The sequence below is a fragment of the Takifugu flavidus genome, chromosome 3 (genome assembly GCF_003711565.1).
Source record: "Takifugu flavidus isolate HTHZ2018 chromosome 3, ASM371156v2, whole genome shotgun sequence".
NCBI classification, from domain to species: Eukaryota; Metazoa; Chordata; class Actinopteri; order Tetraodontiformes; family Tetraodontidae; genus Takifugu; species Takifugu flavidus.
In genome coordinates this window covers 1699625-1714386 of record NC_079522.1, presented here as the reverse complement: position 1 = coordinate 1714386, position 14762 = coordinate 1699625, and the positions used below count along the sequence as shown (strand labels likewise).

The window sequence follows — 14762 nt, the reverse complement described above, 5'->3', positions numbered from 1 at the left end:
ACTTTTGTAGTAGTTTAGGAGGTTTCGGAGGTGATCTCAGTGACAAACACGCCGAACAAACCACAAGAAATAGGTGCTTACCTGAAGATACTTTTTTTTGCCATTTTCACCAAGGTTCTTGCCCAAACTTTGGGCGTGTTTCTAAGCACAAATTAAGGACACCTACGGTTAGATCAAAGCCTCATAAATATCTCATACATATCGGCTTTTTGATCCTCACATCAGCTTCATTAGTTCAAATTAGGTCAAAAACAACAAATGCTTTTGTCAAAGTACTGTGCTGATGTTCCATGTGGGTGTGTGAAAAGGAATTTTCATTGGTGTGATGACAAAGCAATGGGTAGAGTGAACGCAGGAAAACAATAAGAACTGGATTGAAAACTTTTATCTTGCAACGTTTCAACAAAAAAGTGTATCTTTACAATCACGGCATGCATTGCAACACCATCTAGCGGTGACTGTTAGTAATGACACGCTGCTTCCGTAAAAGCTCCGTTAAATTCTTTGTTGTAAAACCAAGAGGAACTGATTCTTGCACATTAAAAAAAATATAGATACATATATATATATATATATTTATATATTTTGGGACTGCAGCTAACATAAGTAGCAGTTTTGTTTAATGATAACATTGATCAGCGCCATCATTATAAAGGCCTTATAGTGTCCAAAACCATTTCCTATTCCTACGTAACTATAGTGAATAAATGTGTGATAGTGGACAGATTTGTTGTTTTACATCACCACCACCATGCGCACGTTGTAGCCTCGATATGAATAAATGAATTCAAAGCATGTCGATAATACTGAAAAAATACATAATTATCTCGGTATCAAAGCTATAATATGAGGGGTTTTTTAATTAACGATATCCGTCAACTTGTCTGCTTCCTGTTCAGTGCTTGCTGGCAGATCGATAGAGAGGAGCTTCTCTTCGGCTTCCAGCAGCATCCCTCCTGAGGAGAGCAGAGAGGTGACCAAGCGCTACGCAGGTTAGCTGGGGAGCAGACGATGAGAGCCCACCTCCATTTGAAGTCACTGAATAAGTCTAACTCCTCTAGTGTCCCTGGAGGGAGTTGTCTTGTCCCAATGCTGTGTTCCATTCTACTCAAACACATACAGGAAGCAGCAGACAGGACGCAGTGTGGACTCGGAATGAAACTTTTTACCCACCCTTTGATCATAACCACCCATTAGCAAGTGATGGGGAAAGAACTCATATACCCACAAACACATCACAGCCGTTTGAGCAACTGTAGGACTGTGGGTAATGTAGTTTTCAAGCGCATAAAGTGCTGTTTAACAAGACAGGAACACAGGTACTTCACTCTAAATCAGCTCTGCATGGTTACAACAGAAAAGTAGCGTAATTGGTGCGCTATGTCCATCCTGTCAGTTTCCTGTGTGTGTTTGAGTGGAACACAACAAAACATGAGGGCAAGAGTGGTGACTTAACTGGAGGTACGCTAACAGACCTGTTCCCCAGCAGCACTACACCTGTGCTAATGGGCAGGACGCCAAATAACTCACCCCCGGTAGTGCTCGTGCGGGTCATCGGATGTGAGCGCAGCTTTGGAAAATCCCATTCCTGAAGGAATCCTGTCGGGATATCTCACGATAAGCTCTGTGCCGTTAAAATTGAAACCCTTTTTTCAAAAAAAACAAAAAAGAAAAAAAAGGGGGGGTTGTATTAAATAAATTCATCCTTTTCAGAAGAGTCCAACTGTCAAGTGCTACTTACGTGAAAGCGTCTGATAGCTTGCTCACAATCTTGTCGTTTTGTAAAGTTTACGAAGGCGCAGCGTTTTTGCGTCAGAAGCCTCACGCTGCAGACCGGGCCGACCCTTAAAGTCATGAACATCGGTCAAAATACAAATCTAATCCCCCCCCCCCCCCAAGTTACTCAAGGTTGTCTTACTTGCTAAACAACTGTTCCAGTAAGTCCTCGGTTACTGGAAAAAACAAATTCCCCACCCAGACGGGATAAAGTTCCCTGTCGACAGAAACAAAATTTGAATCTTCTCAATGTGGGATTTTCTCCCCTTCTTGAATACGTTACTCACTTTTGTTGGGGGCTGGTTTGCCTTGAAGGTTTGTCCTGGAGTGCAGGGTCACCGTGGGGCTTAAGAGAGGAGGCGGAGCTCAAGTTGGCTGAAAGAGCAGCAGAGGAAGTGTTGACGGATAGAGCGGCTAACTTATCAGATCCAAATGTGAGAACCTCACCTGGTTGGTGGTTAAAGCTGGTCAGAAACTGTAAGGCATTTCGAACTGACTTGTGAGTGTTCAAAGCGTGCACGCTCTCATCATAAGTGTATCCGTACTCCTGAAAGGAAGCAGGAAGCTTTGATATTAGCATGTACAGTATTTCTGTACACAAATAACTCAACACTTGTGCCACAAACCCTGAGTTGTGCTATCTGAACGCGAAACAGCTCCTGCGTGGCGTCGGGACAAGAACTGTCCTCCGCCAGAATCTGCCTGAAGGCTCGCTCGGCTTCTTCATACCTCTAAAGGAAGATTGGGCGGATGGAGGAGAGGATGACGAGTCTTTGTCCACACGCTGTGCTAACAACAGAGCAGAGGTAACTCACCTTTAGCCCCATCAGTGCTCTGCCCTTCCTGAACAGACCCTTGACCCAGCCTGGACGCATGCTGAGCGAAAGCTCTGCATCATCCAGGGCCTTCATATACAGCCTCATCCTCTCGAAGCAGAAGGAACGATTCCCAAACAACCTGCCAGGGCGAGAAGAAAACAACGCCGCTGACGCAGAGGCCCTTCAGGATGAGCGCAGCAACGGCAGAGGCGTCTTACTTGTATTCTGTCGGATTGCGTTTAATGGCGTCGGTGTAGTATTGTACGGCCTTTTTAAAGTTTCCAGCTCCGGCAAATATATTTCCCTTATCTGTAGCGGAGGAGGGAATTCTCATTGTAAACGCACAACATCAGAACGTTGGCAGACGTGAGAACACTTACTCGCCAATTCTGCGCTTATTCTTATATTTTCCTCGACGGTGTGGCTGCCGGGGTGGGAAGAGTCCTGACCAAAGACAAGTCAAGTAAAAATCACCGTCGAGAGGAGGTGAAGAGCGCCGCCCCCTTCCATATTTGACAGATACCTTCTCTTCAGCCTCAGCAGCTCGATTTGGTTTTTCCGGGCTCGGTTTAGGTTCTTTGGCGGTCGTCTTCTTCTCTTTCTCGGGTTTAGGCTTCTGCTCCAACTTGGATCTGGCTTTACTCACAAAAGTGCTCGCCATATCCAGCTCCTTAAAATATGACAAAGGAATAAATCCTCAAACTCCAGAGCCAGAGAGTGGGCCAGAAATCCACCCTGGAGTGTGCGCACGTACCTCAAATCCATTCAAGTCTTCATCGCTGAGCTCGTCTTCACTCTCACCACTGCCGTCCGTATCTTTGGCTGCAGCCTGTTCTTTAACGCCGACCTTTGATTTCTCCTTTCCTGGTTTATTCTCATCGTCTTCCTAAACAGGAAATACACGTGTTACAATCTGGCGTCTCAGCCACACATTATCTCTACCTCGATTTTATCCACCGTTTGTTTTTCCTTCTCCTGCTGCTCGTTACGTTTTCTCTCCTTACGTTTCTGTCGGGGATGGGGGGGGGGTACATGAGTACTTCTAAGCCGGACTACTTCACATTTAGCGTTTATGCTCTAACACAAACCGAAGAGAATTACCTGCCGCTTAAGACGCTTTTTCTCAGCTTTTTCCGCCTCTCTGCTGGCTCCTAAAATTCCTGCCTGTGGTTCAGAATCACACAACATTACTTGACCTCTACGCTATCACTCCCCACCAGCTCCACAAGTGAGACAACTTACGCTAGCATTTGTTGCACCGCCACTATGTGGGAGACGCTGAGGGCTGGACGAGCTCGCTCTATTCCCACCGAAGCCGTGACTGTGTACGCCAGACATGTAGGGACTAAAATCGTAATCCTCGGCGTCCTCATACTCGACGTTGTAGCCCAGGTTGGCTTTAAAGTTAACAAACAAATGAGTCAGACAATAAAAAATTGCCACCATTTTTTAAAAAAGCTCTGATTGTTTTCTTACCGAGAATACCGAGCCGTACAATCCGTTGAAAATCGGGCTTTCCCTCAAACATGTCCACGACCTTTTGCTGCAGTGAGAGAGCTAAACATTAGAGGAGATGGGAGGCACCGCTGCCTGGGCAGGAAACCTTCGCTTCAGTTTCATTTTCCATTAAGCAGCAAATTGACTCACCACATGCAACAAAACCTGCCCTCATTTCCCTGCCCTCAATAAAAACTGAAGCAATGTTTCTGATCTATAACCACCACCTATGCCGTTATAGTGAGTTCCAGACGTTTGCGTGGAGCACATCGGGTCCACCCTCACTGTCTGTGACCAGATCACCAGAAATTCTCTGAATTTCAGAACTATAGTTTCTCCTCCAGACAACAGCTTGTGTCAGGCTATTGTGGGTAGACCGGTGACGTCATAAGGCTCAATTGGGAGGAAAGATGCAATGGTCACCAGGAGTTTGCATCTGAAAATGGACGCTACATGCGTGGTAACTGGACAGGATTAGTTCCCCCATCAGGCTGGGAATTTCACTGCTGCAGGGCTCAATGAGGGATATATTCTGTCTAAATGGTCCCTTCGGGGAAGCACTTTTCGAATGTAGACCTGTACTGGAGTATTGCAGAAAACATATCTGTTCCAGCTAACAGGTAGTTTCAAACCTGACTGTATTAGCAGATAAGGACAATGTTATAATAGCACTGTTGGTTTAATTTACAATTAAATCAGAGTTTCCTCTCCAAAAGACAGATCTAATTAAATCTACAATAAAAGCAACATTTGCTAGAGTCTATTCTTAGTCGCAGAAAGTTCAGTGGTGCTAAAGAATTTCGAAGACCCGATGTAATGCTCGTTCGCTTGTCCCCGGCAGAGGTCACTGTTGAGCACCCCTGTTCTCATGAACGGTGATTAAAAACGTTCTCACTTTTGTGGAACGTTTTATAATTTACGTTGCCTTATTAAGGTCTGAGGAGACTCAAATCCAAGACAAGTGCTTCCTAACACTTATAAAACCGCTCATTTATAGCGAAAGGATTGTGTCAGAACTCCAACAACACAATGACGCACTTTTGACTGCTGAGACAGGAAATAGACGCAATATGCAAACAGCGACCGCGACGAAAGAGACATGTTGACCGCATTGATCTTTACCTCTGCAACCACAGTAAAAAAGGCTTCAAAACCACGTTTTCGCTCAAAGGATAAAGTCGTAGGCGCCTTTGGGCGTGTTTTGATAAGATAAAATGTTACTTACGAACATAGGAATATGGTCGGCGCTGTATTCTGAAAAAATAGCGAAAAACAAAGAATTTGAGTCATGTGTGCAGCAACCGAATACAGCAACAAGTTCTCCGCGTTAACTGTAGCGTCTAGCTTGTTCAGTAGCTCACTAGCTTGGAAAGACATGAATGTGAAATTGTTTACCATTTTCATCGTTATAAATATCCATAGTCAGTAATATATAACGGTGCCCTCGGTCACCTACCTAACTAATAAAGTTTATTTAAGAAAAACCTGCATTAAAATGTCGATAATAACAGCATCACAACCACCACTAAATGCACACGAGCAAACTTCGAATGCCACTATGGCGTCGCCAAAACTCCGCCTCCTGGCGTTCCGACCCGCCTCCTTCGCGACGGAGATGCGATATCGCGAGAACACACAAACGTAATTTCCTGAGAACGAATGTGCACACGCTACTCCTCCTCCACATTATTGCCCTTTACTTTAATTTTTGCCAACTTCTCGAATAAATTATTAAATCGACCAGAACTCTAATATCAGGTTTTATTCTTTAATCAATAATTCGTTTGCATTTCAGCACCTTGTATTGACAAATCATTTAGAAAAATAATTTCAGGTCCATAACAACCTGTATCGTTATTGTATACGCAGCAATAATGGAAATATTGGATGATCATAACTCATTACATAAAAGAGCAAAGCATTGAGGATTTTGTCTTTTACATGAAGATCAAAGTATGCAAACTTGCTGAAATTGATTCTCCAGTCACAGTTGCTCTTATATTATTGTGTGAGCACAAGGTTGAGATCCAATGAAAAATTAGAAGATTTTACAACGTTTTGCTTAAAAATATAATCATTTTCAACATCATTTGCATTTATTCATTATAAAGTTGGTATTTCAGTAACACACAGGTTAAACCCCAAAGCATAGCATCATTCACAGTTTATGCATTAAAGCGTGGCTGGGGTGCGATCTCCCTTTTAACTGTAGAAGGAGGCATCTTTGGTCAAAGACAAGCAACCACATTTACACCTGTTGCCACCCATCCATCCTGAATATTGGCAGAAATCCTTCACTGTTTCCAGCAGGGATCTTCTCCGTTTTCATTCTATAATACTCCCATGACGTACAGAAAAAGCAATAAGTCTGTGGTAGAGACAACTGAGGAGGAGGATGGCACCCACCACCATGCTGCATATGAGACTAAAGGCCCAGCGGGGACCCAGGATGGTGTAAACCTGGGACACAAAGACAGGTCCCAAAGTCCGAGCCCCACTTCCAGATGCTGTCAACCAGCCCATGTACACACCCTGCAAACAGCAACAGCCGTAACACACCTGTCTTTTTAAAAATCTCATAAGCCATATTTATAATTAAAATCAGACTGACCTGAGGTTTGGGTCCGAGGATTTTTGAGTACAATGTGTAGGACATGACGTTGCACGCTGGGTACCCCACACCGATCAGGATGTCAGATGATAGGTACTGAGCCAGGTGGATGGTGGGAGTATACTGGCACCAGGTCTGCTCATAGGGGCAACCCGTTGGCTCAAAAGAGCTGTTAGACACCCCCGTGGCTTCAGACGCCCGACTTAGTAATGAATTATTTTTGAGATCTGTGCGAATAAAGGCAGCATGTAAAACCTCTGCCAAGACTATCAAACTGCAAGCTGTACAATGTTAACATACCTGCCCACTGGATTTTAGGGTAATGGTTTCCCCATGGAAGCAGAATAAAGAAACCACAGAAGATAATAGCCAAGCCTGCAAGCAACACAGGGCGATCCCCAACCCTGAAAAAAAAAAAATCTCCATCAATAAATACATTCATTGAGGCCTAAAATAGAGTGTTTGTCATTTCAAGTGTGCAAAAATGAGGCTACCTCTGAGAGGCAACTTTTACAACCAGGAAAACTAAAATGGATTCAAATCCGATGCAGCAGATGATGATGCCATTGTAGAGCACAGCTTCTTCTCTGGTCCAGGCGAACATGTCCATGGACAGAGGTGTGGAAATTCTGAGAAAATGTCAGATTTCTATGGCTCAGTATGGAGAAGCTATGACATTCCTGAGACACTGGGAATGAAATACATACGTCTCAAAGACTGCAAAAATAAACATGACGACGAAGAAGAGGATGTTGGACGTCAGAACGGCCACCTGGTCGATACTCTCCTCGGGTACAATACTGATGTCAACTCGATCTACAAATAAAAAAGACTTATGCTATGACTCCAAACAATCCCAAATGCAACCTTCCCCTCAAAGAAATAGCTCAAAATGGGACATGAGACATTTATACCTTCAGATATCTCGTTGATGGATCGAATTTGACGTCCCTGGTCATCAACACGGTGCTCCCTGTTGAAGACAGTCACACACAGACGTGTCAGTCTTTTAAAAAAAAAATTACCCAGAAGGATTTATGCTCATGGAGGTGGAGTGGAATTCAAACAGCTATGACAAATACGCAGCAGAAGCCTCACCTCAGCACCAGACCAACAAGCAGGATGTTGACAACACCAAACGCCGCTGCCAGTAGAGCCGGAGCAGTGTACATGTTGAGCTGTAGGTCTATGACCTTGACCGTAATACCCTTCTCACCGATAAAGGAAAGAAATGCCTGCAATGCTAATGTGTGTGAAGACATAACAATATGAAAACACATACTTGTAACCTAAGTTGTAACCTGGTTTGAAAATTATGAGATATATTTGGAACTACCTGGTCCCAGGATAAAACCCAAAGCCTGACAGGCACTCATGTTAGCCATAGCGCTGGTCCTCTCTTTCAGTGACGTTGCCCCAGCAACATAGGACCTTACCACAGCAACATTACCTGCCGTGTTAAACCAAAAGATCACATTAGGCTGTGTGACACAAATATAAGGGTAAACTAACAGTGTCCGGTCACAATAAATCACCTGCTCCAAAGCCCACAAAAGCCCTGGACATGAGGATGTGAAATTTTTTGTCTTTTGTAGGCAGGTAGGCATATGCATAGTAGATGTTTGCTGACAGATTGATGATGATGGAGCAGACCAGAGGCTCTTTTCGGGGCCGGTGGTTGGACCAAAGTCCAAAAAGTGGCGAAGCAATCATCTGACCGAGACTGTAGGCAGCCACAACCCAGCCCAAGAAGCTGGCATCTGCGCTGACATCAATCTACGGGAAAGATCCAATCAAGGGTAAAAATCACATACAGGTATTTGTTTTGGGGTTGTTGTTTTTTGTTTTTTTTTAGAAAACCTCAGGCAAGCTGTATGTCATACACACCAGTTGTAGATAGGGCCAGAGTGATGTGATGACAATGGTAAATCCTGAAAAAACACATACCACACAGATGCTCAACATGCCATCTCCAGGACAAGCCACAACAGTTTCCTTATTAGTTAACACAGGTATGGCACAGACACGATACCACATGCACACACCAGGCACCGAAAGGCCGACACGTCTGTTCAGCATCCTCACCTACACTGCTGAGGAACATGGTGAAGTACATGACCCGGATTGACCTCCATCGACTCTTGTAATCTTCATCCACAGAGATGTCACTAGACACCAGAGTACAGGTGGATTTGTGTTAATAACACAGGTTTGGGTTGGTGCACGAACAATTTTTGTTCGCTGAGTGGTTGTTTAACAATGGCTCATTAGATAAATAGGCTTTTTTTTGTTTTTTTTAGGTCAATAATGACTGAACTATGCACCCACTCACCTGCTTGCATCATCGCGTAGCAATGGAGTGGTTTCGTCTGTGTCAACACTTTGAGACATGTTGTTAAAATAAAACGAAATATGAAATAATGATAATCTCTGGAACTTTGATTAATTATGGTTCAGTATGTATCGCCATGTAAACTGTGATCAGTGGCGTAAACTGCTAATGCTATCTGCGACACTGCCCAAACGCTCCAAAAAGTTAGCCAGCTAAAGCCATTTACTTAATGTTACATTCTCAATGCATGAACGATTACACTTCACGCTACGGTAAATCGAAACTTTCACGTTAAATAACGACAGTATGATACAGAAATCTCGACTGAGACTACGGCCACAACAACAGTTCCATAGTACCAAAATTGACCATATTAAAGTAGAAAAATCCCGAAACTGTTTTCAAATTAAGATGAACCAGACAGAGAGAACAGGGGGACAGCATCAATATTCCGCATTTAATAGGTGAATAATGCCTTATTTAATTTATCTATAACTACTTCAGTTGATTGGCTTTATTAACATAAAGGCTAAATTAAGTCCAAGGCTATTTTATATTTACACTATCCACGTGTGTCCTTTATTTTGGCGATCTCGCCACATTGCTTCCGGTCTATTTCCGTATTTTGATTCGTATGGATGCAGCGCTGTCACGTGAGCCCTCACAACCGCAAAAACTCGTACTGGCCATGTAGCGTTACAATTTACGACACCCAGAATAGGATAACAAAAATGGATTTTTATTTTGTATTTGTAACGTAGTTACTTTTAATCTACCCCAATTTAAGTGGTTTTAAATGTACTCCCGTTGCTTTCAAATCTACACCACTTCGATCCGTTCAGTGAGAAATTCCGCCCTCTAATGTCAACATTTGGATGCTAAGCTACTCACAAAATATTAATACGCTTATTCCAGCGTGGTCGCAGTTATACCAACAAATCCTTAAATCATATAACATACTACTATGATAAAGGCCTTTTTCCGGCCACTCCCTCTTCATAACAACCAATTATTCAAAACAATTTCAAACTTGCGGCTGTACAATGAAACAACTTTGCAGACGCTGGAGCGGTTTGGCGCATGCGCACAACACACTGGCACTTACCGTAAAATGTGGTCTAGAGATGCAACAAGTATTTGGTCCCCCCCCCCTTCGGTTAACAGCAACAGTGTTCGTCATCAAAATAGATACAATACAAAAATATGCTTAATAAGTAGTTGAATTATTTATTATCTACTTGGTTTATCTGAACTAATGCTGATTAAATTAAAATAAATCGTTAGTGAGCAGCATCCAGGGACATTACGTTAATATATCAAGCGATCTCTTGAGTCTATTTCTGTATTTATGTGTCTCTGAATACTTGATATTCCATAAACTTTAACTATTATCCTCTAATCTGCATATATATGTATTTTAAATTTGTCTTTCCTTCTAAACATGCCGTAAATGTTTCAGCCTATAAGCTTAAAAGTGAAAGTAAATCGTAACCTTGAGGCGGCCAACGCGCATGGCTTAGATCAGGAACAGGAAAAACAAGGAAAAAACATTGGATTTATGGAGTTGATCGTGTCTTAAAATCGAAATGAGTAAGGAGCATTTGTAGATTTTTAAGTTTAGTTGTTTCTTTTCAGATGATTACGTGGAACATTTTGCTGCTTTGATTCGGTCCTTCGTCGTGTGCAAATCGTTCAGATTTATTTTCATTTTGCCAATCTGCTTTTAACAACAGGTTTGTTGGCGATACTTCCTCGTTCGACGGCTGCACTTTTATTTTTGGTTCACGCCACAACTGGTGAGTTTGTAAATTCTTTTAACCTTTGAACAGCACTTTGTGTTACATTTCTTGGACGAAAGGTGCGTTATGAATAAAATAGAGTTAAGTTAAATCCGCACCCAGATTTATTTTTTTACAACACAAGCACACACACACACACACACACGTATAAATATGATTGAACTACTTTAATAATCCTGTGAAATTTAAGTTGAACTCTGTGAATTAAGTTAGAAATATTAACGACTTGTAATCTTGCAACTCACTCTGATTGTTTCCTGTTCTACAGCATCAGACTTCTTTTTGAAGTCCATTCCTTCTGTCTCGGTCCAGCGCGGTCACACAGCCACTTTACCCTGTTGGCTCAATCCTACACAGAGTGCGGAGCTTCTGGAAGTCCTGTGGTACCACAGAAATGATATGGATTTATCAGTTATGCGCTACAGTAACAAAGAGGTTTCCAGTCTTTCTTCGTACGAAGGCCGAGTCTCATTTGGTTCCAGAGATGTCACATCTGGGGGGCTGGCATCAGGTGATGTGAGCCTGGAACTGGTCAATGTTACACTGCAGGATTCAGGAGAGTATACATGTTACGTGAGCAGCGACCAGAGTCACGACACTGCGGTCGTCACTCTGGCTGTGACAGGTGAGTGTGGTGACAACTGTGAAAATCTCTTATAAGGGTTTACAGGACTGCCCGAGATCGCAGCACGCTATGAAGTTACAACTATAAATGATGGTGGCAATTTACTGTGATATTAATGTTTTTGACACCTTTTACCCTAGAAACGGGAGGTCCTCTGCATCTGTCAGCAGTGTGGACAGACAGTAGCGTTGTGAATGTGAGCTGTCGGTCTGAAGGCTGGTATCCAAGACCTCAGCTGAGATGGTTGAACCAGAATGAATCTCTGACACCAAAGAGCATCCAGTACACCGAAGACTCCCTCGGTCTTCTGTCAGTCCACAGCTGGGTGCTCGTGTCTCCTTCCTCTGAGATCATCTGCACAGTCGGTCTGCAGGGTGAAGAAGAAAAGGAGACAAGACTTCGCCTGAGTACTCGCAGTGAACTCCCTCAAACTGGTAAAAGAGACACTCACAGTTTATTTATGTGCAGTATTTATTCCCAGTGACTGACCAAATGCTCGTCTTTAGAATCTACACATTTATCTGCTGGGATGGTGGCCGTGGTTGTACTCTTAACCATCATGACCATCATAACCATCATTTTTGGAATAGCCTTTTACAAATCAAGAGGTAAATTTAAGTAGAGATACAACATTATTGTTTATAATAATAATGTCTTTTTGACACTTTTCTGACAGCATAAAGAACAAATTGACTGTTTTTGTGTTTTAGAGAAGAAAATCAAGTCACAAAGGAAGATCAGAAACACAGAGGAAGGTAATAATCAATCATTCACTTTCATTAGTGCATTATTTTTCCTGCCTCTAATATAATTTGCGTTTTATTTTCCCTCCCAGAGAAAAACAAACTTTTGTCACAAGGTGAGACATCATGTTGTTGCTGTTGAGTTGGTCTGAGTCAGGACAGTTTTTATAGTTATTTTAACATCAAACTATCTCTTTTTTACAGTCATGGACTTGACAAACCTATTAGAGGCCAAGAAGAATTATGTTAACAGTAAGTTTATTAAGTTGTTTTGTATGATGAAATCTAGACACCAAATATAAACTATGAGAGGAGCCTAAATAGAGCTTGATCTCCCCCTGCTGAGCGGCTGCAGTACTGGAATAGGCTCCGCTCCCTCCTGCTTTAGACAAAACTTTATTTCTGTATTTCTGAGATATTCTAATGCCATATAAAGAGAGGAGGACAGTGTGATCAACGGCTGTGACGTCAGCAGTTGAGAAGAGCTCCTTCTCTTCCTGCTTGGCAGCTTCTGTGGCCCAGGTTCATGTTCAGGATTCATCTGTTGTGTTGCTGATGACTTCTGTGGTAAAATGTTGCATTTGATCACTTGAAATATTTCCTTCATCGGACTCACTTTTTTTCAACAGTTAAAATCCCGATTCCTGAGGGGGGACATCCTCATCTCCTCATCAAGGCTCTACCGAATGGCTACATAGTCAGAGATAAAAGCTTTCCTAATGGGTCGAAGGTTTCCATGATAACAGCGATCACTGGAACAAACAGCTTCTCAACTGGAGAGCACTACTGGGAGGTTTCTCTGGGGTACACCAACACTGATCCGAAAAGGTCCTGGTGGCTCGGGGTCACTAGCGTATTTAACATCCCTGTGAATGCAGACTTTTGTCCCACAGAATCGGAAGGATATTGGTTCTTGTCCTCCTCCTCTGAAAACCCTGATTTCTTCCAGTTGAGCACAGAACCACCAACTTTGCTCCCAGTTATTTCCAGACCTGAGAGAGTGGGTGTGTACCTGAACTGTGAGAAGGGAACAGTTATCTTTTATGATGTAGACAACAGCAGCATCATTGGCAGGTTAACAGGTGACTTCCAGGGTGAAGTGTTCCCATTTTTTAATCCTGGTTTATTTGATGCAGCACCTTTGGTGATATTACATCACAACAATCCGATCCTTTTGAGTTGTAATGAGGAGACTGTAAAGCTCAACATCCATTAAAACAACAGGTACATCATGTAAACTCTGATAAAATGTAACTCAGACCATTCACTCAAGTTCTAAGGTACTGAAATATTTACATTTTCTACAACAATAAACTTAGATTTCACTACAGTTCTAATGTAATGTTAATTTTCAAGTACAGTGGGACCTCTACTTACGAACGTCTCTACATGCGGAATTTTCAGGTTAAGAAACGTCTCAATGGGAAAAAAAATTCCTCTTGTTACGAAAGAAATTTCAGGAAACGAAAGGCAAAAATACACTACCGCTGCTACTCGCAGCACGCGGAGTTTAGCGAACGCAAACATGATTGTAGCTGCTCTGCCATTGGCTATTGCCTAGCATTTTCCTGTCATCCCATTGGCTAGAAGGGACGTCAATATGTACAGGTTTGTGTGTATCCCAGCGTCGCCTTCGTTTAACTTTTATTTATTGTGGGTGTTCGTATGTTTGTCCATTAGATGGCGGTGTTACCACAAGTGTCAACATTCGTTGCTAATGACGGCTAATGTAAGATTAGCCTGTAATAGAGTTCATTTTGTTCCTGCAGAAGCCTTGCACTGAATTTCTACATTTATTGTGCGGTAATCTAATTGTAACATGTATTTGTTACATGTTTTGATGCATTTTTATGATTTATAAAAAAAATTATGTCCGAATCTTTGGGGGTTTGGAACGGATTAGGGCATTTACATGGAAAACGCGTCTCTACTTAAGTAATTTTTAGGTTACGAAACAACTTCCCGAACCAATTAATTTAGTAAGTAGAGGTCCCACTGTCTAAAGTAAGAATTTAGCATCTGGATTATTCACATTTGTTTGCAACTTCTAATTTGAATTTTTTTAATTAATAGTCACACTTCTTTAAAGGGTTGCTTTATTAGATTACATTTGTTTAGAGCTATTTTGCAGCAATAACTGATTATTTTTGTGAAAGTCAAATAGAACGCTTACTGGGTAAATTCCGCTGATTTGCATCTTATGATCTGATTTTTAAATGTTCAAGTGGTTATTAATGACATATGTAAGAGCCATAGAGCAGAATTGATGTGTGTAAAAATCACGTTCAATTTATGTTTGCAATTTGTATTTGTTTGATGCATGGTACATGTTATTGTGTAACTCATAATATAAAAAAGATTGTTGACGTAAAGTTTTGGATGACGCTCCCTGAGATTGACTTAAGAGAGCATGCGCAGCGTCAGTCCAGGTGAGCTGCATTAGATACGGGAGCACAACGTTTTCTTACCGCCACGTTATGTGAGTTGTAATCTTTTGGAATTCATATAAAGACTCTTAATATGGAATTACATCTCATGTCATGCGAGTGAAGAATTACTGT

General features: G+C 42.1%; 3 protein-coding genes across 6 annotated transcripts; 1 reads left to right on the top strand and 2 right to left on the bottom strand.

The window, feature by feature from the left end:
- Positions 1-370: 370 nt before the first annotated feature.
- LOC130522972 (uncharacterized) lies at positions 371-5666 on the bottom strand. 3 transcript variants are annotated; one of them, XM_057027892.1, is made up of 18 exons: positions 5487-5665; positions 5317-5345; positions 4071-4137; positions 3837-3991; positions 3696-3758; positions 3552-3602; positions 3349-3480; positions 3118-3264; positions 2975-3038; positions 2813-2903; positions 2592-2733; positions 2403-2507; positions 2224-2323; positions 2064-2151; positions 1919-1993; positions 1742-1844; positions 1531-1646; positions 371-956 (listed from the first exon to the last, which is right to left on the bottom strand). In XM_057027892.1, exons 1-18 carry the CDS (start codon positions 5509-5511, stop codon positions 896-898), a joined length of 1614 nt encoding a protein of 537 aa, XP_056883872.1. In that variant the 5' UTR covers positions 5512-5665; the 3' UTR covers positions 371-895. The 3 variants fall into 3 exon arrangements, with proteins under 3 accessions (XP_056883872.1, XP_056883873.1, XP_056883874.1); XM_057027893.1 differs by lacking the exon at positions 3552-3602 and having other exon boundaries at positions 5487-5666; XM_057027894.1 differs by lacking the exons at positions 3552-3602; positions 3696-3758; positions 3837-3991; positions 4071-4137 and having other exon boundaries at positions 5487-5660.
- Positions 5667-5845: 179 nt separating this feature from the next.
- On the bottom strand, positions 5846-10088 carry mfsd8 (major facilitator superfamily domain containing 8). The gene is made up of 12 exons (XM_057027895.1): positions 9035-10088; positions 8788-8870; positions 8590-8633; positions 8238-8478; positions 8039-8152; positions 7801-7945; positions 7617-7675; positions 7410-7518; positions 7197-7331; positions 7003-7106; positions 6703-6929; positions 5846-6623 (listed from the first exon to the last, which is right to left on the bottom strand). The coding sequence occupies exons 1-12, from the start codon at positions 9091-9093 to the stop codon at positions 6417-6419; spliced, it is 1527 nt and encodes a 508-aa protein (XP_056883875.1). The 5' UTR covers positions 9094-10088; the 3' UTR covers positions 5846-6416.
- Positions 10089-10335: 247 nt separating this feature from the next.
- Positions 10336-14727, top strand: LOC130522974 (butyrophilin subfamily 1 member A1-like). 2 transcript variants are annotated; one of them, XM_057027899.1, is made up of 10 exons: positions 10336-10624; positions 10768-10830; positions 11102-11458; positions 11599-11892; positions 11965-12066; positions 12169-12213; positions 12294-12317; positions 12406-12453; positions 12831-13425; positions 13482-14727. In XM_057027899.1, exons 1-9 carry the CDS (start codon positions 10621-10623, stop codon positions 13415-13417), a joined length of 1524 nt encoding a protein of 507 aa, XP_056883879.1. In that variant the 5' UTR covers positions 10336-10620; the 3' UTR covers positions 13418-13425; positions 13482-14727. The 2 variants fall into 2 exon arrangements, with proteins under 2 accessions (XP_056883879.1, XP_056883878.1); XM_057027898.1 differs by having other exon boundaries at positions 12831-14727.
- The last annotated feature ends 35 nt before the right edge of the window (positions 14728-14762 follow it).

Excerpts from the sequence above, each read along its gene's own strand:
- mfsd8 (XM_057027895.1), bottom strand. The coding sequence starts at position 9,093 with ATGTCTCAAAGTGTTGACACAGACGAAACCACTCCATTGCTACGCGAT. Across the intron at positions 8,871-9,034 it reads CTACGCGATGATGCAAGCAG|TGACATCTCTGTGGATGAAG; the intron begins GTGAGTGGGTGC and ends TCTGGTGTCTAG. Across the intron at positions 7,107-7,196 it reads GTAAAAGTTGCCTCTCAGAG|GGTTGGGGATCGCCCTGTGT; the intron begins GTAGCCTCATTT and ends TTTTTTTTTCAG.
- LOC130522972 (XM_057027892.1), bottom strand. The coding sequence starts at position 5,511 with ATGGATATTTATAACGATGAAAATG. Across the intron at positions 5,346-5,486 it reads TATTTATAACGATGAAAATG|AATACAGCGCCGACCATATT; the intron begins GTAAACAATTTC and ends CTATTTTTTCAG. Across the intron at positions 3,481-3,551 it reads AGGAGAAGGAAAAACAAACG|GAAGACGATGAGAATAAACC; the intron begins GTGGATAAAATC and ends TTTCCTGTTTAG.
- LOC130522974 (XM_057027899.1), top strand. Across the intron at positions 12,214-12,293 it reads GATCAGAAACACAGAGGAAG|AGAAAAACAAACTTTTGTCA; the intron begins GTAATAATCAAT and ends TTTCCCTCCCAG. Across the intron at positions 12,454-12,830 it reads CAAGAAGAATTATGTTAACA|TTAAAATCCCGATTCCTGAG; the intron begins GTAAGTTTATTA and ends TTTTTTCAACAG.